General features: G+C 42.0%; 4 protein-coding genes across 4 annotated transcripts; all 4 read left to right on the top strand.

The window, feature by feature from the left end:
• The first annotated feature begins 5,670 nt into the window (after window positions 1-5,670).
• On the top strand, window positions 5,671-9,367 carry LOC128889048 (uncharacterized). Its single transcript, XM_054146357.1, has 5 exons — window positions 5,671-6,301; window positions 6,724-6,956; window positions 7,318-7,923; window positions 8,011-8,177; window positions 9,229-9,367. The coding sequence occupies exons 1-5, from the start codon at window positions 5,671-5,673 to the stop codon at window positions 9,365-9,367; spliced, it is 1,776 nt and encodes a 591-aa protein (XP_054002332.1).
• A 2,425-nt stretch (window positions 9,368-11,792) lies between these two features.
• Window positions 11,793-13,614, top strand: LOC128889256 (uncharacterized). Its single transcript, XM_054146703.1, has 3 exons — window positions 11,793-12,203; window positions 12,543-12,901; window positions 13,334-13,614. The coding sequence occupies exons 1-3, from the start codon at window positions 12,100-12,102 to the stop codon at window positions 13,612-13,614; spliced, it is 744 nt and encodes a 247-aa protein (XP_054002678.1). The 5' UTR covers window positions 11,793-12,099.
• Window positions 13,615-17,017: 3,403 nt separating this feature from the next.
• On the top strand, window positions 17,018-18,346 carry LOC128889227 (uncharacterized). Its single transcript, XM_054146680.1, has 2 exons — window positions 17,018-17,218; window positions 17,795-18,346. The coding sequence occupies exons 1-2, from the start codon at window positions 17,018-17,020 to the stop codon at window positions 18,344-18,346; spliced, it is 753 nt and encodes a 250-aa protein (XP_054002655.1).
• A 1,989-nt stretch (window positions 18,347-20,335) lies between these two features.
• On the top strand, window positions 20,336-23,405 carry LOC128889206 (uncharacterized). Its single transcript, XM_054146643.1, has 2 exons — window positions 20,336-22,401; window positions 23,141-23,405. The coding sequence occupies exons 1-2, from the start codon at window positions 21,852-21,854 to the stop codon at window positions 23,392-23,394; spliced, it is 804 nt and encodes a 267-aa protein (XP_054002618.1). The 5' UTR covers window positions 20,336-21,851; the 3' UTR covers window positions 23,395-23,405.
• Window positions 23,406-24,693: the final 1,288 nt, after the last annotated feature.

Below are 24,693 nucleotides of genomic sequence, written 5' to 3'. Positions count from 1 at the left end.
GGGCGACCATGGTAGGGACGCGACACGTATCGTTCACCTACTTCCCTACGGAGACTCGATTTTCTCTTTCTCGTTTACTCGGCGCGACTGTGCGCCAATCGGGCCCGTTTAGCGCCGACATTGTTAATAACCCGAGGATTTCTAATGGGCAAACATCGCACTTGACCTCGAGACTCTGCGAACGATAGAGATGCATCAGTCGCGAAGAATTATCGTTTCAGGGGAGATTTATGTATGCATGCGGATTCTATTTATGTATAATTTGAAATTTGAGGTGTTCATGGTCCATCTGGAATAGTTGAGAATGGTCAGTTGGGAAGAGGATCAATTATCGAGTTCTTAATCGACGAATTGAGAAATGTTGAAAAAATTAATTACCATTTGTCTAGTAGACTGTTTCATTTAACTGGAACTTTACATTCCAATTTCAATCGTCTACCAAGACCTGGAATTTTTAGAGAAATACTTCATAAGAGAATTGATTATTCAGGTACTAACTAAGGAATTCAAATGGTAGAAGATAACAGTGCCAACGAAATTAGATTTAATTTTTTAGGCAAACGTAAACGTAATTCTTAGAGGAAATTATGGCTATGCCTCTTTCTAACTGTTTTAAACAGAATTCTAGATCTCGTTAGACGACAGAAATTTCCACGAATTCTAAAAAGTGTACCTGGTTCCAGATCCAACGACTACCATTTATGGGTTTCGTTCACTAATTCCACATGAGTCCCACTATAAGGGGGTTAAACGAATTCTGAAATTAATTAAAATTCTCGGTTCAAGGATGAGTAGGGGAACATGGGAGACTGGACTGAGGAGAATATGGTGTCATGAGATAAAATAGAATGAATGTGAATAGAAATATTGGAATAATGGTATTTCAGTAGAAATGTTTAATTATTGGTGTTCGAACAGTGTTAGAATATTCGAATAACGATATTGAAATGGGAATATTTTAAATCATTGCTATATTCAAAGATTAAGCGTTCTCAGGATCCCGACATTGATCAATTGAAGGCTTGTAATGAATTCAATCTCCATTATTAAAATCATCCATTGACAGGTAACGTGGTAACTTATTAAACCTTATTAACTTTCACGTGTTATCAAGGCGCTTTAGCAGAGATTGAGTTTTCCGCTCTGTAACTTAAAAGGGCAATTACAGGTCTTGTGATCTGATTAATCGCCTTCTTTTTTTTCGGTAATATAGATGCAAGGAACACGAATGTCTTTCTTCGACTAGTAGCAGTTCCATTACTATCAAGTGAGTAGTAATATTCGATTACTAATACTTGAGTAGTAATATTCAAATACTGCTACTCGCCTACTCAAATATCCAGTATTCTACTAGTATCGTTTGAGTAGTAATATTCAAGTACTAATACTTGAGTAGTAATATTTAAACACCATTACTCGCCTACTCAAATATCCAACACCTACTCAAGATACTCAAACACTCAAAAAATATCCAAAAACAAAGCCTTCAAACGTCCCCGCTTCCACTCAAACCATTCCAAGCCAATCATCGATACTCACAAGACACGAAAAGCTCTTAGCACAGATAAATCTTCTCGTATCGAGAAACGCCTAATCTCGTATCTAGGCTGTCCCGAAGCGGAACGGAACGGGCCCGTTGTTCCGCCATGAGTATCGAGCGCTCTATCGAAAAGAGAAATGGCCACGGGGAAGATGCACACAAGGCTCGCGCACGAAATTTCGTTTCAGAGAACACGAAAGGCTCTGCACAATCGCTTTTCGGTGGTCGAACGGTCAACATACCACGGACACCAACCTAACCGACTAAACAACGGTCAGATCGATAGTAGGTCAATGGGATTCATTCCAACGAGCCGCAGCGTTCAACTTCCAGCCTCGACCCGCCCGATTCTTTCCCAGGAAATCTCTCGATGACGCGATAAATCGCCTTTGATGACGTCGAGCCATTCCTCCGAGTTCCTATATCCGCGTTGTACGCTACGGTACGGTAGCATTTGGAGTTATTTAAAACTTTTAGGTTACGTCCTATAGTGGACTCGCACCTCGACTTCATTTGAATTTATTCTGATGGATGCGTGGCGCCTATTCCTTCCTTATTTGCGTGATAAAGACGCTGGCTGAGCCAAGAACTATGTTTCTACGAGTATAATGTACAGAGTGGGTCGTTTAAACGGGAACACATACTCGTGGAAAAAATTGTCTAGGAAGACTTGGACTGGGAGAGGCTGAACTGTTGCGTAGCATTGTTGCGATATAATCATCGCGCATCTGTGGAAATAAAATAGTAATTACGGAAGATAAATATTTTCTACTACATGCTGTTACAAGGTGACATTTACACCTTCCTATTGTATTTTAATGGAAAATTATATTTCATTTGAACTGCGTATCTTGCACTGCTATTAAATTTAACCCTGAAATGCGATTCGAACGTGTATGTGATTGATCACGTGCAATTTTCCCATCGACGATGAAACGACATTGAAACCGATCTCGATGCGACCGTCGCCGAAGATTGGCAGCTGGTAACGACGTCCTGAGCGACGACGACGCGTTTATCGTCGAGCTCGTATGTAGGTTGCCAGTGTAACGCATCGGAATCACCAGTCCGGATAATGGGAACACCTTCACCAACGATCTGTTAGTGAAAACCTCGTGTAGAGGATGAGGTATTCGAGAATTCGTAGCAGAACGACATTTATGACGCCGGTTACGACTTCCTGCTTTCGACGAAGCAACAGCCGTGGGACTCGTCAAACGACCTCAGCTAACCTAAAAGTCCTGCTGACGAGGCCTGGGATATTTATTTATTCTCGATTCGGTGAAAGGAAATGTTCTCTGATTAACCATTTCAGATCTGGCGTCCATAATTGAGGACATAAAATTGCCATAAAATTGCCACACACAAAACCGACACTATCGTTCCTTACTTTTGTACACGAAGAAAGACCAGTTTTCCTCAAAAACTACACTATTAGAATTCTTTTACTTCTTCCATGCTAATTTTAGTCCAAAAATTAAATTACATTAGTACGAGACAAAAAAATTAATTCAGATCTGAAAGGATTAAAAGAATACTGTAAACAAAAAATGAAAATTAATATAACGAATCCACTTTTCAACCGAGACAAAAAAATTAATTCAGATCTGAAAGGATTAAAATAATACTGTAAACAAAAAATGAAAATTAATATAACGAATCCACTTTTGTAGGTTAGACTATGTATCGATTCTCAAAAAATAATAATGAAGCTTCTTGCTCCACCCACAATTTCCACACGCCCTGTATATAAGTAGATACACTTCCAACGCATCGCGATAACATGAAATTTCTCCTCAATTACTCACTCAATGGTTTTCTGAGTCAATACTTTTGCTAATCACGGTAACTCCGGAAAAAGGATAAAGAATATTATCCAGAGATCGTAAACGAGGATCGAGAATTAATTTGTGGGTGGAAGGAGGACGCCGGTATCGATCGCTCGACTACGATCCAGATAAGAGCGCGTCACGGCGCATTTACCCGCGCTTTTTCATGCATCCGAATTGGCGAAGATCGAACTTGCCTCCTTGCGAATCTTCGACTTCGTGGCACCTTTTGCGACAATTAACCTCGATACGAAATATTACGACCGAATGAAGTTACTTAATATTCCGCGCGAGGCGGTCTTTGCGCGATGCCGCTTCGTCCGTCGTTTTTCACGGCGCGTTCCGAATTTCACTCTCGCGTTCCACTTTTTCTGGCGGTTTTTTTTCCTGGTTCGTATCATGGATTTGGAAATTTATCAGCTGCGACGAAAGTTTCAGCGACCTCGAGAATATTCGTACATTTGTTTAAAATTTGAGTACAGTGAGTTGTTGAATTTTCTTATTTGGCTTTTTTAAATATATAGTATTTATTGAATATAAAGAATTTAGGGTCGTCAATGTGATTTAATTTCATCGAAAGGGGTCACGAGTGAAAAAGGTTAATTAATATTAACGCCCTAGATGCTCCATGTCACCGTAATCGAACGATAATCGAATTGGATCACTTGCTAGATCGTAGCAGACCGGTCTGACGGCACGAGTACTCTGCAACGGTTCGACAATTTGCTACTCCAGGTAAACGCGGTAAAAAGTGTTCTGGGAAATGGGAAATTGCGCTGCAGACGAGAATGCGTTCATTTTGTCGGTCAACTTTGTCATTAAGCGGTGTAGCCTGGTTCAATTATGCACTTAATTATCTGTATTAAAAGTTCCTGTCCCACGTTTCGTTTTTTTTTTTCAGAAATCAATACCAGTAGTCGAAAATCAAAACAAATCGAATTAGCATGTATTCGAACAAGGTGCGAATGGTGAATTGATCGAATACTATTCGAATAGTCAAGTATTTGTGTATTGTTCGAATTGTCAACAATTCCAATCATATTTGAATAGTCAAGCATTCGAGTCCTATTCGAATTGTCAAGTATCAGACCAATATTCAAATTGTCCAGTTTTCGAATATTATACGTGTTGTCAAATATATAAATATTGTTCGAATTCCCAAGTATTCGAACGATAGACAAGTAGACAAGCGATCAAATGTTGTTCGAATTATCAAGTTTAGTAATCCTCATATTCCAAAAATAGTCAACAACAATGTTCAAATTGTCAATTATATAAATGTCATTCATATTGTCAGATACATAAGTTCGATTCCAATTGTCAAGTATCTCATCAATATTCAAATCATCAAGTATTTCAATAATACCCATATTGTCAAATACTCTAGTACAGTTCGATCTACTCAATTTATCAAATATTCAAATACCACCAAACTACTTTACCATTCAAATACCCACCATGAAAGAATTCAACAAAGATTCCCACACCTTACGTAAAGTACTCGTGTTCCCCAAACACCGTATTCGCCCGCAAGCCGCGCAGCGATCATCTCTCTCAACGCAACCGCATCCACCCGCCGAAATAGCGGAAACCAAAACACCTGGCGCGATCCGCGCTCCTCGCGAGGCGGCTGGTCAGCCGATCGGTAGCGTTTCATCCGCTTTCACCTGAACCGCGAGCCAACGAGGCCTGCCGAAACGCGCCGCGATGCATACGAACACCGAAATCCTCCCGAGTGAACGCCTTCCGACTCACGCGTGCGTGTAACCTGAAGCTACGCCGGTTGCAGCCGCGGAGGAGACGATAATGACCTTCCACGGAGCCGGTCGGCAGACGGAGTAGGAGGGCCTTTGACACACTTGACGCTCCAGGTGAATTGTAACCGGGTACGGAGGAGCTCGTGGTTAGTTTTGACCGAGAGATCGAACGGAACGCGTCTCGCGAGAGAGAAGAAACACGTCGAGCCGGTCACCAGGTACCGTGACATGTGACCCAAGTGGTGGACATGTCGAGCACGTCGACACGTGAGTCTGTGCTGTCGCGGAACTGTCCCAATTCGAAGATCACTGTTCCCCAAACATCCACGACTTGACTATCGCTTCGAGGTTACTTCGAGGTCGAAATTGGTGGGGGTATCGCGAGTGACCGAGGGTGCACGTGGTCGAGTGTCCACAACGGATGTACCGAGAGTGTGTCGTAGTGTCCGAGTAGTGTCCCGTCATTCGAGATCTCGTTCATTGTTGATAAACTAGTCCGTCCTACCTAGACTCGAGGATCACGGAAGTGATGTGGTCGTCGAACATGCTCGTGAGGACGATACTGTTATCGGTGTGTTTATCCGTGACCCGCGGGGGCTTCTTCAGCTTCCAGAACGTGAAGTCCTACGCGAGGATATTCCACGTGGACGGTCTCGTGGCGAACGATACCGGCAACGAGCTCTGGAACGGGCTGCTGAGGGATTGCGACAAATCGGTGACCTTCTCCTGCATTCAGAGGAACGCTTACTCCTACTTGGACAACGTTTTCCTGGAACGGGACAATGTCACCGTTTTCGATGGATTGACCCTGAGGAGGAACGGCCTCGATTACGGAACGTGCGGCAAGGATCAGGACTCGTTGGACGACAACCTGGTGGAAGGATCCAGCAGCGATTGCCGCGAAGAGGAAAGTGAAGAGGGGGAGGGGGCGGAGACGGAGGGGAGGGAGTTCGAGGAAGAGCAATCACCTTTGGAGGAAGTGACCAACTCGTTGAGGAAAAGAGCGATGAAATTCCTCGCGACCAGGGACTATGAAATCCAATTGCCCGAATTCTTCTTCGATGGCGCAGCTGTGAAGATCAGCCCGCGCGAGGTGGACGAAAATGGCGCCCTGGTCAGGGTGGATTTCGGACAGCGCGGCATCGAGAGTCAAGGGAGGATCTTCAAGAAACTTAGTATGATCTTTGAGTTATTACGAGTAGTGGTGTAGGTGGAAAAATTCAGGGTTACGTGGGCGTATACGTGGTTTAAGAAATCATACTGATTGGGAGGAATACAGGACGGTATACGACAATAGCGTTACTACAATAAAATACAAATATACGGAGCGTGCTTGTATACATTCCATAAGTGTTCCATTGCCAGTCCCATAAGTGTTCGACCATCTGTGTTTATTACAAGAATTCCTATTATTAAAAAACATGAAAACTCAATTAAATGATAGGTTTCATGTTTCTAAATAAATGATTCGTTATAAATATGTATGTGAATAAACATTACACATGTATATTTTTATAATGAAAATTTTTACTGTACCTCTAAATTCTTCTTACATTCGTGGAGTACTTGATTGATCTAACTATTGTCCTAATTTCAGGAAAGTTCATACAGAACAAGCTGTTGACGAGCTTCCTAGCACTGCTGCTCATCATCAAGCTGATAAAGCTGAAGTTCATGTTCGTCATTCCGTTTTTATTCGGCGTGGGTACCGCCAAGAAGTTGTTCCTCAAGCTTCTACTCTTCTTCATACCTGCTTTCGCGCACGTGTTCAAGCTCTGCTCGAGCTACTACACATCGCACTCCACGAAGTACCATCATCACCACCACCAGGTAAAGGTCATGGTGGTCTACTCACAATGATCCTTGGACTTTATATAAAAATATACAGCTCGTAGGAATCAATATTCATTCTTGAATGTTTCAACACAATAGTTTCTTGATCTTCCTCGACAAACTTCACGCATTTCATTTTTTTATAATATTTTTGTACAATTATGTCACAAAGCTTACACGGCAAACTTTAACAATTTATTGTAGGTTGCTATACAATTCTATTCAATTCGAATGAATTTATTGTATTTTTTCTTTGCCGAGGAAGTCCAGAAAGCAATTAAATCGAAACGTTTAAGAATGAACAATACTCACTGCAACAATATCAAAATGTCCATTTCAACGTTAATTTCCATTTCAGATAGCCCATCATCACCACCACGTTCCAGTTCCAGTCCCAGTTCCTGCCTACTTCAATCCCCATCATCATCATCACGATCACCACGAAGATGACCTGGACACCTACGATTACGCTCATCCCCATATTCAGTACCGAAAGGACATGGAGGAGTTGAAGGAGTGGGGCATAGAACCTTACGAGGAGCCAGAGTACCAAAACGAGCCTCTACCTGCTGCGACAGCGCCTGTTCGTACCCCAGGAGTCCTTCCAGCGCCATATCCAGCGCCCAACTATCCTGGAGCCTACAATACCCCCCAATATCCGCCAAATGTCCAACCAGTAGCACCCTCGTTCCAAGAAAAGCGTCCCCTCTCTGCTCATAACTTAGCATACTCCGCATACGTCGATAACAATCGTCGAGTATTGCAACAACCAACTTCCGTCGTCAATAATCCCGTCGTCAACGTTCCTGTCCCTCAGAATCCTGTAAATCTGGCCCCAGGGTCGCTACCAGTTGCGACTAACGTCAAAAGTTCGTACAACGCGATTGGACAGCAGAACAATAGACAGATCGCTGCCAAGAGTTCGCAAGTGGAGACGAAGGTTCCTGCGGTTACGCAAAAACAGGTCAGTGTTGGAGTAAAAGTGACCACTAACGAATCACGGTATAATCAGAAAATAAGCACAAAGTAATCGCTACTCCGCTTACGACAGGGTATAGACGACGACTACTACGGGCCGATAGTAGGTCGGCTGGAGGACATCTTCAAGCAGCTGAGATTCTTCGAGGAAACGTGTCGGGAGAGGCTGGTCTGCAGCATGTACAAGAACCCGGCTGTCTACTCGCCACACAGTAACCTCGTGTCCAACGAACTCTCCAGGTAGGAAGGCAGTGTCTGCGAAATGCAATTAGCGAGTTAATAATTTGGCCGTGGAATTGCACGTGGATCTGAGCGCAGTGCATGTAATTGCATCGCTGAAAGCAATTAAGAGGATGGACTTGTGCGCGATTCTAGAGACAGAAACGGAGATTATTTGATTCGATGTAGCAATATTTTTCGAGAGACGTTGATGTCTGTTAAGGTATCGCACAGCACGAGTTATAAATTATTGAGCACTCGAGGATTTCAAATTGTTCTGCGATCGATGTAGGCAATCCTTCTAGAAACTCTTGTAGCTACCGTTGGCTGCCATCCAAAAATGTTAATTAGTCGATCGAAGACTTACTTTGACACCTGTCTCGATCGGCAGGCGACTCGATACAATTACGAGCGCACGGTGAACTTGATTTTCGACGATCGCGGGCGTCGATTGCAAAGAGAAAGGTGGCCATCGCTCCGAATCACTCCAATCGGAACGTCTAATCACGTTCCACGCGGCCCTGTCTCGTTTTTCTTGTTACGTTCTTGCTACCAGCAACCGTTCGCAGACAACAATGAGTGCGATGGCGACCAGCGTCGTGGAAATTACTACGAACAGAAACGTTGAATCGTTAGTTCCGCCAGAAAAGTAACGCAGTCTCAAATCCTTTTCAGAAGAACCTCTCTAATTACTTACCCGTCTGTTATTAAAAGCAACGAATGAAAAGTATTTTTACTTCATCCAAATTAACCCTCTAAATTTGGATTTTTAGATTTCAAGGCTTCGTGTCCAAGAATGCAAAAAATTTGTTATCGTTGAAGTTAACTAATGAACCAATTTCCACACCAGTAACATCAGAAAAATTCTGTACCATTTCTATCTTCCTTTTTCTTCGAAGTGACGGTTCGATTAGCGTGTACGGACTCGCTAAATGTCGAAAGTGACGCGTAGATTAGCTTGACGCAAACACCGCGTAAACCTGTCGGAATTTGAATTGTAGGTCGATTATCGATTCCAAATGTGGGACTGTGTCGAGAGTTCGTTTAACAAGTTTCTATTTTTTTCTTCCAGAGATCCGCAGGAGCTGAAAAAGACAGGGTCCGAGAGCTTGTCCAGTCAGAAGTTTCACAGATACTTCAGCGCTGCCAGATTAGGTCAAGATGGTGGAGACTGCCTAAGAATGTACCCGTGTCACATAAACACCGAATAAACCTGAAGCCGATTTATGTCGTTTATTAATAAAATGTCACAGAGATGGGCAAAAGTCTTATCTGGACATGCATTTCGCTTAATGGATGTGAAAGATAAACAACTGTTATTCCGTTATTCGTTAAAGAAGAATTTAAATTCAATGTTTAAGCAGGTATAAAATATTTCCTGTGTTAGTTATATATTTTTGTAAGCCACACGAATAATTTAATTTTATTAGTGAATCTTTAATACTCTACTAACAGAATAATGATTCAAAAGATATTTGCCTATCTCTACGTTGGAAATGTATGACTACGCGCAAGGCATTGAAGTTTTCAGCGCAATTACGTATTAAAGTTTATGGTGTCACTACGCGTTAAAGTCTCCAACGTGACAACGTATTAAGCGCACACTGCGACCACGGGTTGAAGTCTTCAGCGTGATCACGCATAGAACGCGCACTGCGACCACGCGTTGAAATCTCCAACGCGATCGCGTATTAAAACGCACAGTGCGACCACGCGTTGAAGTCTCCAGCGCGACTATGCCTAATATTAACCGATAACCTACAGAAGTTTCTAACGCTATGGCTGGGGAGCCGTTTCATTTGTTCCTTGGATGTTTAGTGGTTGGACTCAAGGCAAGAATTAAATCGAATGAGAAGGATAAAGTTTTTCTCGTCGATTTAATTGCAAACGTTTGTATCATGGGCATAATTTATTTAGTGGTACTTACTTCCGTGTATATTTAAACGTACAAGAATGAGTTAGGAGATTGCAATTGTTTCAAGGAGATAAATAAGATTTTCTGACAAAGTGTCGAATATTTTAGGTTCCATTGACACCTTGTCAGAAGATTCATGCGAACACGAACCTAATGACGTGTCATTGTCGTGTTTGACTTTGTAGTATGAATTCTGCGGTTCTCTGCAGATCTCTAATAAAAGTGATAAGCTGGAATACGTGGGATTTGCAGTTCTCCGCGTGTCTAATTTTTATGTAGAAATAGAAATGTATAAATATTGTAAATTAAGAAACGAATTGCTTTGATTACATTTCAAGCGAGTAAATACGATAATAGAATCAGTCGATAGATAATTTATAACTCTCACTGTATATTATCACTAAAGCAAGCGAATCTCTGAAGAAAGAGAGCCCTATAGACGTAAGAATTTATTTATTTTTAACGAATTATTTATTGATACCTTCTCGGGTGCCATACCCAATTATAATTTGTTATATTTTGTAACAGGTCAATTGAGATTAGGAAATAAGCTGTTTGTTGTACAAAGTGGAACGATGCTTCGATGATGTTACCTCGAAGTTTCAATGTATATCATTGTTTCGATTAATAAATAATGTGGAAATAGTTACCACAGTGTTATACTTGTAGTATGAATATTTTGAAACGGAGATTGGTCGTCTTTAAGGTACATCCTCTTCTGTTTTCAATAGTAAGTGGATAGAATAAGTCAATGATAAAGTAAGTACAGAATTGTACAATGTTTGAAGGTTGTGACTCGAAAGTTTGACCGTACATAGACATTAAATTAATAAAATACTAAACATAAACCTTCGTAATCACTTCCACGAATGAGCTCCAATCGATATCAGTTAAAAATAAATACAAATAAGGTAATAATAATACTATAAAGCAGGAAATATATTTTATAGACTCGACAAATCATATAGAATGATAGGTAAAAATTCATGCTTATTGTGACATGACTAGTACGGGTTAGAAAATCACTTTCCTATCAGTTTCTAATCATCCTCTTTATTCCCCTTTCCTAGACCATTCTCACTTTCATCTATTCTCGTCTCACGATCGGCGCCGGCAACAATTTCACTTCGCTGCGATTAGTTTCTAAGCCATCAATGGTTCGAGTCTTTTCCAAAATTTTTCCTCGGTATCTCCAAGTTAAATATTATTATTAGCGTTGAATATATTTCGTTTTATAAATTCTAGGCTAGGTTGATAACAGTATATAACCGTACCTCGCTTTTGTATCGAACGTACACCTACTTTTAATACTTCTATATATTAATTCATATTCTTTTTTACTGAGTCCTGAATACTACAGTGCATTATTATTGTTATTCCTATATAATTTACGAATTGAGTTCTTGGTTTTTGAGGTAATTGCAGGTTAAAGAAGTTTATTTAGTTGTCAAAACAATTCGTATATTCCTTATTCAATTTCATCCCTGAATAAAATATCTATAATTCGTTTTCATTAGTAAAAGAATCCATTGATTGTTTATACATTTCTATTTTATGAAAAATGTTAAAAATACGTCTCTACTGCACTAAGATTGCACAAATTAAGAAATTCATCGTTGGGTGACGAGAAGGAAGGAAAATTAACGTACGGAAGATGAAACAAGTATACCTTTTGATACAAAGGCGAGGTCCACCTATTATGTTATTAACGAGACCTCGCGTTTATGAATGAAAAATATCAGAGCTCTTTCACCGACGTCACAGCCAATTTCTCGTCATGGGCGTCGCGCGGAGAACCGGAAATGGCGGAAAGAGTGGATGTCGAAACCAAAATCGTTCCGCAGGGACGGAACGCCCGTGAAAACATCGTCACCCCAGATAACGAGGCTTTCTTCTTTCCTTTCAGCCAGCCACACGTCCCTGATCAAAATTCATCGACCGTACGTGGCTCCCATCGGCTATAAAACCGCTCTGTCTTGGTTCGTACCGGCATTCGGTGGTTAGCCTCGCAAATCGGTGGGTAGCGTCATGAAGTATCTTACGATCGTTGCGTCCGTGACCCTTCTAGCAGCCGTTGCGGCCGCTCAAAGGACGGAGACCACGGCTGACGCCCTGCAAAGCATTTATTACAGGTGAGAATGACATAAAAAAAAAGAAAAACAATGAAGTCAATTACCTAATCATCGTCATATTTTTTTGATAACCACCGCTTCAGATGATAACAAAAACATTCTGGGTGTTATCTTTTGCAGAGATTATAACGCGGGAGGGTAGAGCAATTAATGGAATATAAATATTACACTTTACTTTATTTTGTTTGAAACAGTGATAGGTTACGATTATATCGATGAAGATTTTTGCAAGTGAAATATAAAATAGAGTAACCAAATGTATTACTAACTTATTCCAATAGCTTTTAATTTGTTTTTATGAAATCATTTGACTAAGAGTAACGCTTATTTTGTTATCAGGTGCGTAGACAACGAGTCGATGTACTCCTGCGTGAAACCCAAGGTGCTCGCCTATTTGAGCAACGCCGTCAAGCAAGACAGACTCGCCATCACCGAGGACTTGGCGGTGGTGAAGTCCAGAGACATACCCGAGGATAACACCGAAGAATACCTGTCCCAGTACGGAACCGTGGACCCCTCTAGAAAAGAGCTTCTGAGGTCCATGATGCTGGAGAAGTTGGACGGGTACCTGTCGAGCCACCAGCTCGAGGCTAAGCTGCCAGAAGCCATCGCTGGGTCCAACATTGTACCCAGATCCTTGGTCGACAGCATGCCCAGGACTTTAACTATACCCCTTTCGGATTCCTCGAACGGTCAAGGTAAGGGAACGATATCTACCATAATTTTTCTTGCTCGTCAGAAACCACTGACTTTGTTTAAAAAGTGAATCGGTGGATAGTTTCTTTACTTATAAATGTTTTTAAATCAAAATCCGTGGCTTTTAATATAATACGATATTAACGAATGATTGCAAATAGGTAATGAAGAGAAACATGTTAACAGACTATTTAAATTTGTTCTTTGCAATTTATTAACATTATAGAACTAAGAAAATTATATTTAAAAATTGCAGTTTGAAGTCAACCATCAATAATAATCGACACCAATAATGAAGAGAAATATGTTAAAATCAAAACAGAATATTTAAATTTGTTCCTTGCAATTTATTAGTATCATAGAACTAAGAGAATTACATTTAAAAATTGCAGTTTGAAGACAACGATCGATATTAATCGACACCTATTTTGCAGGCCGTGGATTTGTTAAAAAAGTGATGATACCGTTCCTCCTGGGTTTGAAGTTCAAGGCCACAGCCTTGGTGCCTTTGGCGCTGGCTCTCATCGCGCTGAAGACGTGGAAAGCCCTCACCCTGGGTCTCCTGTCGTTGGTTCTCAGCGGAGCAATGATGATCTTCAAGCTGACCAAGCCAAAGGTCGCCTACGAGGTCGTTCACTACGGCCACCCTCCCGTGGAGCATCCCCCACACTGGGACGCAGCGCCCCATGGACCCTACAGGGCCTACAGGAAGTAGGCTGATCCGTACAAACGACCCTCGCCCATAGATCATTCTATTTAATATTTATTCGCGCGACTCTGTCTTATTTATAATAAAATTCCTTACATGGTCTCATGAAGCCACTGTCTATATCACTCGAACCTTACCAGAGGATGCTCCAGACTCACTTTCCTTTTCATTATGTACCTACAAGATGAGCTGATTAAACGTTCTGTAGATCGAAGAGAGGATCGAGGAGGTTGTAATTCAAGCATACAGGAAAGTGGAGTTGAAAATTGACAATAGAGATCCAGAAAATCGATAGCTTGGGGTTTAAATTATTCTCTTGCCTGGGAATTGAGTTGTTCAATACCCTAACTAACCTAATTATACATCACGATGCAATTTTCTTGTTAACTGAGTAGTTCGCCGCATTAACGAACTTTCCATTTCATCGACTTAGCTTTGTCCACCAAGAACGAAACAAAAAGCCGCTATTCCTCCTTGCAGTGGCAACACTTGGTAAAACAGTCAGAAGAAATCTAGGGTCGCCGAAGGAATTAGGTCGAATTGTTAACCTGTTGTTTGGAATGGCGAAGCAGTGAAAGTAGTCTCGCCTCTGTAGGTTAACCGAAAGCTACCTCTTCGTTCGAAAACGATCATTTGATCGATCCTTCGTTAATTTCACTGATTTTCACGTTCGCGGCAGCTCGTGTAGCTGCGTTTTGACTCAGAAACGAGGAAACGCGTGCTTGGATTCTGTGTCGACTCGATTTCCGCGCAGAAATCTGGCCCGACAATGGACGGCCAGGAACGCGAACGCGGGAAAATTCTAAACAAGAGGAAACTGGAGGTCTCGAACGGCGAGGCAACGGTAACATCGATCGAACGGGCTGCTTCGGCCTGGATGTTTATGCAAACTCGACCCAAAATTCCAATTACCGTTTGCTTCATTGTTACGAGCAGCAGGAAGTCGGGCAGAGTGGACAAAAGTGTCTCCTCGCAACCCCACGCGCGCGCATTCTCGCACGTGAAACGCGCACGCAACGCGCATTCCTGATGGGGATCAAAGAAATCTCTAGATCTTGGTCGATCGAAGGACCGTCGATGGCTCGGTTAAGTTCGTCTCAGGGTGAAACTAACCCTGGGTTGGTGTTACTTTGAGCAAGAAATTTATGTTCATTAGGAATCGTATGTCCTTTATGTTTTTTCCCTGTAAGATTTATTGCATGTATGCAGTGAGTTTTGATGTGTTTATTTTGGCTCAATTGTAGGCATGAAATGTTAGAAAATTAATTTTATGAGAGTTTCTATCAATATAAATCTATACTGTGTCATTCAAGTGTAGGTTAGTTCTGTGCAGTTGAACTAGGTCTGTCGTTACCGATGTTTGTATTTAAACGATGCACCACTTGGAGCTCATTCGCAAGTCCTTTCACTTTTCCTTGAATTATTGATGAACATCAGTGATTGAACAGATATCTAGTAACAACAATTATGAACGTGTGTCTAGCATAGCGAATAGTAAATGGCTTCTCGAGACTAATCTTGAGAGAAGGTATATCTCAAAATTCCTGTATGTATAAGAAATTCTGTATTCTATTCCATTTAACCCTTAAATGCCCTAAGTTTCAAATTTGATACCGAACTTTTAAGTCGAATTGTAATTGGTTTGTTGTACTTGCAATTGGTTTGCTTTAATATTTGGCTGTATGTATGTTACCATTGCATAATGTACTTTTGAACAAAAGTTAAAAAAATAATCGTCAACTGTCAAAGTTGTTCAAATAATAAATCCATTGATATTTTTTAGAATTAAATTTGAAAAGTCAGACTTCTGACGATTAAGTCCGTGCATTCATGCCTCAAAATATTTAAAATCAAAAAATAAACATGTACCTTTTGTGATATACCTATTTACACGCAATTTCAAACCATGCTCATGCTCACTGAGGAATATTCGAGTTTCTAATTACAACCTGATTGACGGATTCGTACCGCAGGGCGAGCATCTCTCCGCCATTTTAAAGGGGGGCAAGGGACGCGCAGGCACTAACGGAGCAGACGTGTGGAAAGTGTCGTGTTCGTGGCGTGAATGACGGATCGATTCAATGCCAATGTTACGGGCGCCATTGGTGCCAAGGATGAAGGGTCTTCCACTCTTACTCGAAGCGCGACTTCCGGTTTTACGGTCGCGGACGATGCTGCAAGATAACGCGCCGAATATTCGAAAGTTTCGCCCAGTTTATCGCGCGATACGATTGTTTTATTAAGCACCCGATCCGGGTCAATCGAACTAGGAATGCCTCGATCGCTTTAAATTAGGCATAACCAATTTGAACCCTCGCCCAACTTGGGAGGAACCTGATCGTGATGGCATCCTGAACTGTGAATGAAAGATGGGCCCACGTGTGGCTTCTGAGGGGACTGGTTTTGTGAAAGATGGCGATTTCAAAATGTATTCGAGTACTTGGAGATAGTAATAGAGTAGAAATAGAATTACAATAGCGTGGAAACTTTGGACAGCGCATGTTGCAGAATTTTATATATTATACGTATGATATCATGTATGTTAGGTACGAGTTTGTTTTTCCTTTGTTCATTACTGAATTGCTATAACAAGCCACTGAACTCGGTAATGATTCCCTTATGTGCTTATAAGTGTTTCTTAATTTCGTCCTGAATCTAGAAATCTAAATATTAAGAAATCGAAAGTTAAAGCTTTTCGTTTCACCAGTGAGCAAGCGTTAAGAAAGTAGCCATGCGTTACATAAATTACGTAAAAATCAATTCGCACAACAGAAATTTGAACGAATCAGCAGCTAAAATACCAGTTCCTTCTATCAAATATACAATATTAATTGAAAACTTCCGGAAAATTTATTCTCTTCACATCAAACTACCTTCCAATCTACCATTCTAACTTCTTGGATTTCGTATCAGCATACTAGAGACCTCCCTTGATTAAAAGTCACTCGAGCCTTTGGCCATCGAATTCCACGTCGACGTGGTCATGAAATAAATCAATGGCGATCGTAAATGGGCTCCCACGCTAATAGAAAGCAAACCATCGTTAATATCGAAAGATGATCGCGTTTTGGCTCGGGCCACGCGACCCGCAGCCGGATCGGCCGACATCGCTCGTGCGTCGCAGAAAGGCTTTCTTTCCCTCTCGATCCCACAGTCCCGTCACGATCGCGTCGAGGCCTCGATAATCGAACACCATACTGAACGAAAAGAAAATTCGTGACGGAACGGAAGTGGGGGCGTTCGGGTGCTCCGCTAAGCGAGGAACGCTCGACGTCCCGACGACCTACGGTGGCTCCGTATAAAAAGCCCGATGCCCAACCCATCAGGCATCAGTCGCGGCACTATCGTCGTTTCCAGACAATCCTCAGGGTATAACGCGACTCGACGTCTCTCACCTTCCCAGGGAACCATGAAGTTCATCGTCCTGTGCTCTCTGCTGGCCCTAGCGGTGGCCCAACCAGCGAAAAACGACCTATGGAAGGGCAGCAGCATGGACCAGATGGTGGACCAGACCAAGATCGAATGCGCGCAGAAAAACGACGAGGTATCTTGCATGAAGTTCAAGGTCCTCAACCTGCTCGACCAGATCTTCCGCAAGGATAGCTTCAAGGCAAGTGGTCGCGAATAGAGAAAGAGTCAAATGGGTTACAAAATCTTGTACGGAGTCACTAATATCCTGTAGAGTCATCTTGTGGTAGGTCCCGCTTTCGAGTGACGATATGGTCATGCTAAATTTTCTGTTTGAGTAACCTATAATAGAGTCAACTGTGTTCCAATTAACTTGAAAGTGGGATAACAAGTTTAACCCTTTGCACTCGAGAGGCGACTCTCAGTCACCACTAGGTTTAATGCAGCAAATCTGCCAGTAATCATGTCTCTTTAGGTTCAATTTCTTTGGAACTCGAAGTGTCAATACATCCAAGCTTAGTATTCGAGATTAAAGAATGACTCGACAACAGAGCGCTGAGAAAGCATCTCGAGTCGCTGATAGATACCAGAAAGAAAGGCCTCGAGTGCAAAGTTTTAACTGCAAACTGACAGGAATCCCTCTGCACAAGATTTTCCCAAAAAACCAGCGTCTATGATATTAATCGCGTCGCTTTCGTCATTTGACCGTCTTAAGGAGGGAAACACTTGTCCAGTTTAGAGTTCAGAGTTACATCCCTCCACTTTCGCTTGCGTACAGGTTTCCGAGACGGTGGAAGTGACCCGCAACTCTTACCCGGTCGAGGAGGTGTCTGCACGAGGCGAGGCCTCCCTTCTGGAGAACGTGGAGAGCTACCTGTCCTCTCACGACGTGACCTTCAAGCTGCCACTGGACTCGTCGGTGAAGGTGAGCGCCAGGAACATCGACGACGATCAGCTCACCTTCGACGTCAAGTTCGGCCAGGGTCGCGCCGTTGAAGAGGCACGCAAGTCCAAGTTGAAGAAGGTCGTCATCCCCATCCTCGTGTTCGTTCTGTTGAAAGCAATGACCCTCATCCCTCTGGCCATCGGTGTCCTGGGTTTGAAGGCCTGGAACGCGCTCCAGCTGTCTTTCTTCAGCTTCATCGTCGCCGTGGGGATGGCCATCTTCCAACTGTGCAAGAAGATCGCCGCCGACGGACACGGCGCTGCGTTGTCTGCCCACGGACCCTGGGAATACCAAGCTGCCCAGTACAGGTCCTTCCAGAACGTCGAGCAACCGCAGTCCCAGTACGCGCAGAACCTCGCGTATTCCGCACACGCGCAATCGTAAAATGTCCACCTGCGTTCTCTCTGCTGTCGCGACTTTTGTAAAATACCTGTCTTCCTTCTCCACTCTGTACCCTTTAATTTAATAAATTATTCTTTGCAATTCATCACGTGGCCTGTTCCATTCACACGTTTCATCGAGGTTGGAGGCGCTTGAGTTTCAAGTTCCAACGGGAAAAATTATTTGTTCTTTCGGTTGTTTAATGGCTTAGTTTAATGGTTTAGAGAATTCAAGAAAGTTATATGAAACAGTAATTTAGCATTTGGTATTCGTTAGAAGTAGCAATGAATGATTAGTTACGTCGATATTTATGTAAAAAATTCGAAATTTACGAGTAAAATGTTTTTATTCGATTCTTTGTGTTTCGAAGATAATTTTTGTTGTAGTCCTGTCTGATGATAAGTTATTCCATGAAATAACACCTCATTTCTTATTCGTAAATGTGCTCACGTTGACATAGTTTCAACAGAGTGATGAGTGGCAACTTCCGAACCGGAAGTGAGGAGGGGGACTAAGTAATAAGTTTGAGTCAAGAGCATTCTAATGATACCTAAGCTGTCCACTTTGGAACACGTGCTTAAGGCAAGCTTAATACAGCTACCACAAAATTCCCTTCATTTCTTGAATATATAGGTTATGGCTTGAGTTGACGTCATCAACATTTAGTATTTAGTATTCAAAAAGGAATTCAGCACTCTTGAGGCTCGACAAGATACCCAATTCAGTATTTAGTATTCAGAATGATATTCGGTACTTCAAAACCTAACCAAGATAGAAATTAATAAAGACGTTGATATGGTATAATGATTTACAAATAGATTAATTTCGTGTAAATAAAAATAATCTTCGTATAGAATAATTCTTTCGAGTAATATATTCAGGACAATTTCGTCCTTTTGCAATATTATATTGTATATAATTTATCTATCAAACCAATGAATATATATCTACATTTATAAATTAATTCACAATCGTAATGAATTAACACACTTACCCTATTAGTATAATTTAAAGTAATTTGAAGTCTAAGCATCGGTCCCTAAAAAGATCAAGAGAACGCCTGACTGTTAGTATTTATTTCACTATCTAATAAAATCATTAATAACAGTACACGTCATCGATCTTCTTCCTGAATCGACACGGTCTGTTCTCGCCACTGATTGATAACAAGAAATCCAAGAAGTGAAACCGTCCACCGAGTCTAGTTCCAGATCCATGCGAGCCAGTTCTGCAAGGAGATAGAGCCCGATAATGATCAGACGTGGCTACCTCGCGCGGCCCAACGAAGTACCGTTTTGTTTTATGTAAGCTGTTGTCGAATGGAAATCCAGTTTCGTCTTCCCCTGACCTTCCCGTGTTTTACGATACCTTTTGAATACTTTCCTTTTTTCAGTGTACTCTTTATGCATTATACGCACGATTTACGGTCGAAGTATGTTGATTCCCCCTGATATCTGTACGCGTTGAACAGGAAGAAAGCAATAGATTTCCAGTGTTAGGGTAATTCGAAAGTGCTGCTTACGGAAACGTCTCTTTATGTGGGTCTGTGATGGCTTTTATAACTATTTCTGTTACGTTATTATGGCTAACAATTTTATTCGAATTATACTATCATGATTTTCATTTTTATGATACTTTTATGATTATGGTAAATGCCTACTGATGTATGTAGTATCAACACAGGGATTATTTATTATAAAGCCTATAATTATTGCGTATAAAATAAAGTTCAGTCTCTCGTTTTTATTTTAGTTCGCAAGGTCTGTTATTGAGCTACTGTTTTCTTTTTGAGTAGGTACTATACTTTCACCTCGATTTAAATGTTCGACAATTTCGACATTTCTTCTTCGTTACTGGTTTCTAAATGACTTCGTGAAACTTTGGCTCTGGACAAAGGAAAGTCTGAAAGAACTTACTTTCCCTTATTCAATTCATTCATAACACCTGCGAATCCTCGATGCAACGTCAATGGAGGAATCGATGACCAAAGAATCTTATCAAAAATTTGTATTCAACGATAACTATTATTTGTGAAACGCATGAATTTTATTCGGTCTTTTGAGGATTATAAGAAAAGTTTGTTTCGTGTGTATTTACACGTCCATGAATGAATTAATACGAAAACTTATACGTCTGAACATCCACTAATTATTAAATGTATATTCTAGTTTATTTTGTGTATTACGATGTTCCTAGGTTATAGTTTCAAATATGACGAGGACAAATTATCTTCGTCTTTTTGCTCTCTTGTTTCCTCGTCGATGATTCTACACGCTTCTTTTTAAAATTACTCAATTTTTAATGCTATATTCTCTACAATCTCCAATGACTTTCTAATTTCAGAAATGCACTAGTATTCACTATCCTCCAGCGTTAAAAATATAAACACGCAGATGTCATTAAATTCTCTCTCAATCATAAAAAAAAAAAAGAAAAATACTCTCTTCACCTAGAATTCAATATCTCCTAAGAATCAAAGGATTCAAAACAGTTCTGTCAAAGAATTTGTACAGGAGGACAACACCTAGTCGGGTGAGCGCGGAAGCCCAATCAGAATTTTACATCAACTCCAAACATCTTTTGTAAAACAACGACAAGCACTCTCGCAAAATCAGCCGAGAGTAAGCAGCCTCGCCGCACGCGTATACTAATAAGTAATGAAAGGTACTCGAGAGTGTCAACATCTTTCGTTACGAACTCGCGTCCAAAATCAAGAACGAAAATTCGTGTTCCCACAAATAATGAACATGCATCCTAAAAACCACAGAATCTACACGAAAGCCAAACAATTCGAACAAGAATCGACTCTGAAAGCCTCCAGGGACCTGTCAACGAGCCAGACCTAACAGCAAAGAACTCTTCCGTTCATCCGACTTCTGGCAACGTCCTCGGCCGTCCAAATACGCGTTACCGTTCCACTGGCCGGTCGCCGTACAACGAGAACGGTTACCCGTTCTCCGAAACTCCGCTCTCTTAAGAAGGCATACGGCCACAATGGCTCGGCGTTAGAACTGCCAAGTAAGAGCAGGGAGCCGTCGACGTACGCGGGGCAAGTTCCGTTTTCCCGTGGCCGTCCATCCTCGCATGCCATCGTGTACGACGTACCTGACGCGCGCTGCCAATCGCGTTCGCGTGTACATACACGCTTCTACGCGCGTTCGACCGCGTGCACGCTACCACAGGGGCGGGTGAGGAGGCGGGAGGGGGGAGAGCACAAAGAGGGAAGGTGGAGAGCCGTCGGCGAGGTCTATGTGCCAGTGAAATTTGAATAATTTTCCTTCGATCGTCGATTCCCGGCATGCGCGACCGAATAACATAGATTCGCGGGGGGCAAATTAAATAAAAGGGGCGGGCCACTCCTCCGTCAGTCGCAGTTCGATCGTCGATCGCTCGCTCCTCACACGCAACGAGCGGAATCGATCGGTTTTTACACGTCGTTTCGCGATCTATACGCAGTCGCGAGAGGTTCGAGGACGAGAAGGGCCTGTGCAAGGATAACACGAAAAGGATGCTCAAGACGGTGCCGATCATCATCCTGCTGGTTGGGAGCAGCCTGGCCAGCCAGGACTTCCTCTCCAGGTCCCTCAACGAGTGCATAGCCGCGGAATCGTGGTCGTCGTGTCTGAAACACGAGGTGTTGGGATACCTGGACGAGAAACTCGGGACCAACACCGAAGCCAGGTCTCTGGACACCGTGGACGAAGCCATCGTGGCCAGGACCTTCAAGTACCTGAAGAGTTTCGACTACGGCGTTGATCTGCCCTTCGTTGACGCTAGTTTGAAGTACAGACCCAGCAGGAGTCTCGCCGATCTGGATGTGGAGTTCAAAGGGAACGAGCTCGCCACTAGTCAGGCTCGAGGGATATTGAAGAAGAAGCTGTTGTTGCCGTTCTTGTTGCTGCTGAAGCTGAAGATGAAGGCTCTGATGCCCATCTTGGTGGCTATCGTTGGATTGAAAGCTATGAAAGCTTTGGTACTCTCGAAACTCGCGATCCTTCTTGTCGTTGGCTTCATCGCCGTGCAGTTCTTGAAGAAGGGTGGGATGGCGATGCCGATGGGTACGTACCTTCGTGAACTTTTAACGTCGTAATTAGTGCGAAGGAATGTTTTAGTAATTATATTTAAGAGGTGAATCGTTAAGATATAGTTACGATTGATTGTTAAGATATTTTGAAATTACATATTTTTATTTAGGTAGATCGGCAATATCTATCGAGTTGTCCAGGAGGAAGTTCCTGCTGATTTTTAAGAAAAATTCAAAGACACTTTTGAATTTTGATATATAGTTAATCCAATTAGTATTCGTACCTTTCATGACCGTTGAAGACATTTGCTTAATTAATTGCTAGGTCTGATGTTTTCAAATAAATTTTTTATTATAAATATATAAATCTTTTTGTGTACATATTTGTAATGAATCATTTATTTGGAAATATCAAACTTGTCACTTAATTTAGACTTTCTTCGACGGACATAGCGGGTACGAATATTTATGACACTGACTGTATATTTATCGAATTAAATAAGTACAATTTTGATCCACAACCCTTCCACCTTTTAAGGGATGTATACTTGTACCACCTACCGAAAATCAACATGGACTTTCCAGACAATCCAATATTTTTACGATAAGAAAAATAATTTAAGCAAACCTTATTATAAAAATTGATTTTTTATGGATACGAGCATCTCCATTAATATCAATGTTTACATTTCTGGAAAACCCTTAAAAATTCAAACTCAGATTCAGACAGAGATTTTACCACGGGAAAAGTGATAAAAAATGTTCCGTTGCAGGAATGTCGATGGAACCAGCTTCACCAGCCTACGGAGCTCCTCTGCCCTCGACCACGTCGAGCTATGACCCATCGGCGTCGTGGGACGGAAATGGCCCCTATTCCCGCGTCTGGACGCCAACCAACGGCGTGGAAGCTCAGAACCTAGCCTACTCCTACTACTCGCCTAACAGCGGCTCCAGCTCGTACAGCTCGCCCTCGTCCTCCTCGTCTTCCTCGTCGTCAATCAACTCGGCCAGCTCCTCGAACTACTAAACCCAACGCGGGAGGGTGTCGACCATCGCGTCGACCCTCGTTCATCCCCGATTAACTCATGTTCTTAACGACGGATCGATCGTTCTGTGTCGTACGATCGAGAAGACGAAGCCCCACGTCGGCACGACCAAAGAAACGCACGCCAAATAACACTGTACCCATACCCATCATCGACGATCTTCAGCCAGGAGGTCGGACGAAGACTGCAGGGAACGCTCTTCAGAATTGGAGGCAAGTTCCGTAGACTCGTCGAGGATTCGATCGAAATCAACCCCTTGTCACAAGGGAGAGGGTCGGTCAGGTCGCTAGGCTCAGGCTTTACACTTACGGGAGAGTGGGGGGTGGAGAGTTCACGCAAATTAAATAATTACAGAATTTTTATGGTACCACTGGGTTACGATTCGAGTAAGGAGAGTTATGTTTTTAGTCCAGGGAGCAATGTGCATTTTGTTTTAGGATAGTAGGACTCGTTAGTGAGGAAGATCTGTTAGGAATATCTGTTATTAATTATGGTGACATAACTAGGAACGAGGCAAGGAGAATATTATCCACATTTACGAGAACTGTAACAAATTTTCAAACGAATATTCGTAATCTATCTTAAGGAAAGTGAGGTTCGTCAACGGACCTCACTCTCGCTTGAGATTAACCAGACCTCCGACTGATGAGCTTCATTTAGTGTCGAACGAAGATCATTGCTCTTTGCTCTAAGAATATTACTCACTGAACAGAAGAGTTTCTTTTTCGATATATCGGGTGTTTATAGAGGACCGCGATTGCCCCTAGAAGACGAGTGTTCTTTCTGGATCCCTCAGAGGTCCTGACGGAAAGAATGGATAGGATTGTAACAGTGAAAGCTTTGTTGATTAGACAAAGTTTGGAGATTACTGGTGAAGATGAACATTTAAGAATTTTTGGTTTAAAGCTCGACGAGTGATTGGGAACTTTTCGGTGATCGATTGACGTAGCTAATTGTTATGATTGAAGAGGAAGGGCACCTGGCACGATTGACGACGAGTCGAAGAGTTGATTCGGAGCTGTGGCTAACTTGAGTGTGTTGATACTGAGCGCCCAGGACTTATTTATTGCTCGCGCGACACGATTATTTATTGTCTCCCTCCCATTTGTTAATAAAAGCATCTGTCTAATATAAGCTTCATACTTTTCACATCCCTTAATTTTTTTCCCTCTCTTTTTCCAGGTTGCTATTTATCTGATACAATAATTAAGGAAAGCATTTCATTAGGGAGTACTATGTTAACCAGCTACGATGGAGAATTTTTTAATGTCACTGCCAAG

The sequence above is a fragment of the Hylaeus anthracinus genome, unplaced genomic scaffold (assembly GCF_026225885.1).
Source record: "Hylaeus anthracinus isolate JK02 unplaced genomic scaffold, UHH_iyHylAnth1.0_haploid 0, whole genome shotgun sequence".
In the NCBI taxonomy this organism is placed as follows: domain Eukaryota; kingdom Metazoa; phylum Arthropoda; class Insecta; order Hymenoptera; family Colletidae; genus Hylaeus; species Hylaeus anthracinus.
Note: the sequence above shows the minus strand (reverse complement) of the source record. Positions and strands in the feature narration are given on the sequence as shown.

What these genes read in the sequence shown, in the direction of transcription:
- LOC128889227 (XM_054146680.1), top strand. Translation starts at nt 17,018, where the DNA reads ATGAAGTTCATCGTCCTGTGCTCTCTGCTGGCCCTAGCGGTGGCCCAA. An exon ending in TCCGCAAGGATAGCTTCAAG is followed by an intron (nt 17,219 to 17,794) that starts GCAAGTGGTCGC and finishes GCTTGCGTACAG; the next exon opens with GTTTCCGAGACGGTGGAAGT.
- LOC128889206 (XM_054146643.1), top strand. Translation starts at nt 21,852, where the DNA reads ATGCTCAAGACGGTGCCGATCATCATCCTGCTGGTTGGGAGCAGCCTG. An exon ending in TGGGATGGCGATGCCGATGG is followed by an intron (nt 22,402 to 23,140) that starts GTACGTACCTTC and finishes GTTCCGTTGCAG; the next exon opens with GAATGTCGATGGAACCAGCT.
- LOC128889256 (XM_054146703.1), top strand. Translation starts at nt 12,100, where the DNA reads ATGAAGTATCTTACGATCGTTGCGTCCGTGACCCTTCTAGCAGCCGTT. An exon ending in CTGCAAAGCATTTATTACAG is followed by an intron (nt 12,204 to 12,542) that starts GTGAGAATGACA and finishes TTTTGTTATCAG; the next exon opens with GTGCGTAGACAACGAGTCGA. An exon ending in GGATTCCTCGAACGGTCAAG is followed by an intron (nt 12,902 to 13,333) that starts GTAAGGGAACGA and finishes CCTATTTTGCAG; the next exon opens with GCCGTGGATTTGTTAAAAAA.
- LOC128889048 (XM_054146357.1), top strand. Translation starts at nt 5,671, where the DNA reads ATGCTCGTGAGGACGATACTGTTATCGGTGTGTTTATCCGTGACCCGC. An exon ending in CTGCGGTTACGCAAAAACAG is followed by an intron (nt 7,924 to 8,010) that starts GTCAGTGTTGGA and finishes CGCTTACGACAG; the next exon opens with GGTATAGACGACGACTACTA. An exon ending in GTGTCCAACGAACTCTCCAG is followed by an intron (nt 8,178 to 9,228) that starts GTAGGAAGGCAG and finishes TTTTTCTTCCAG; the next exon opens with AGATCCGCAGGAGCTGAAAA.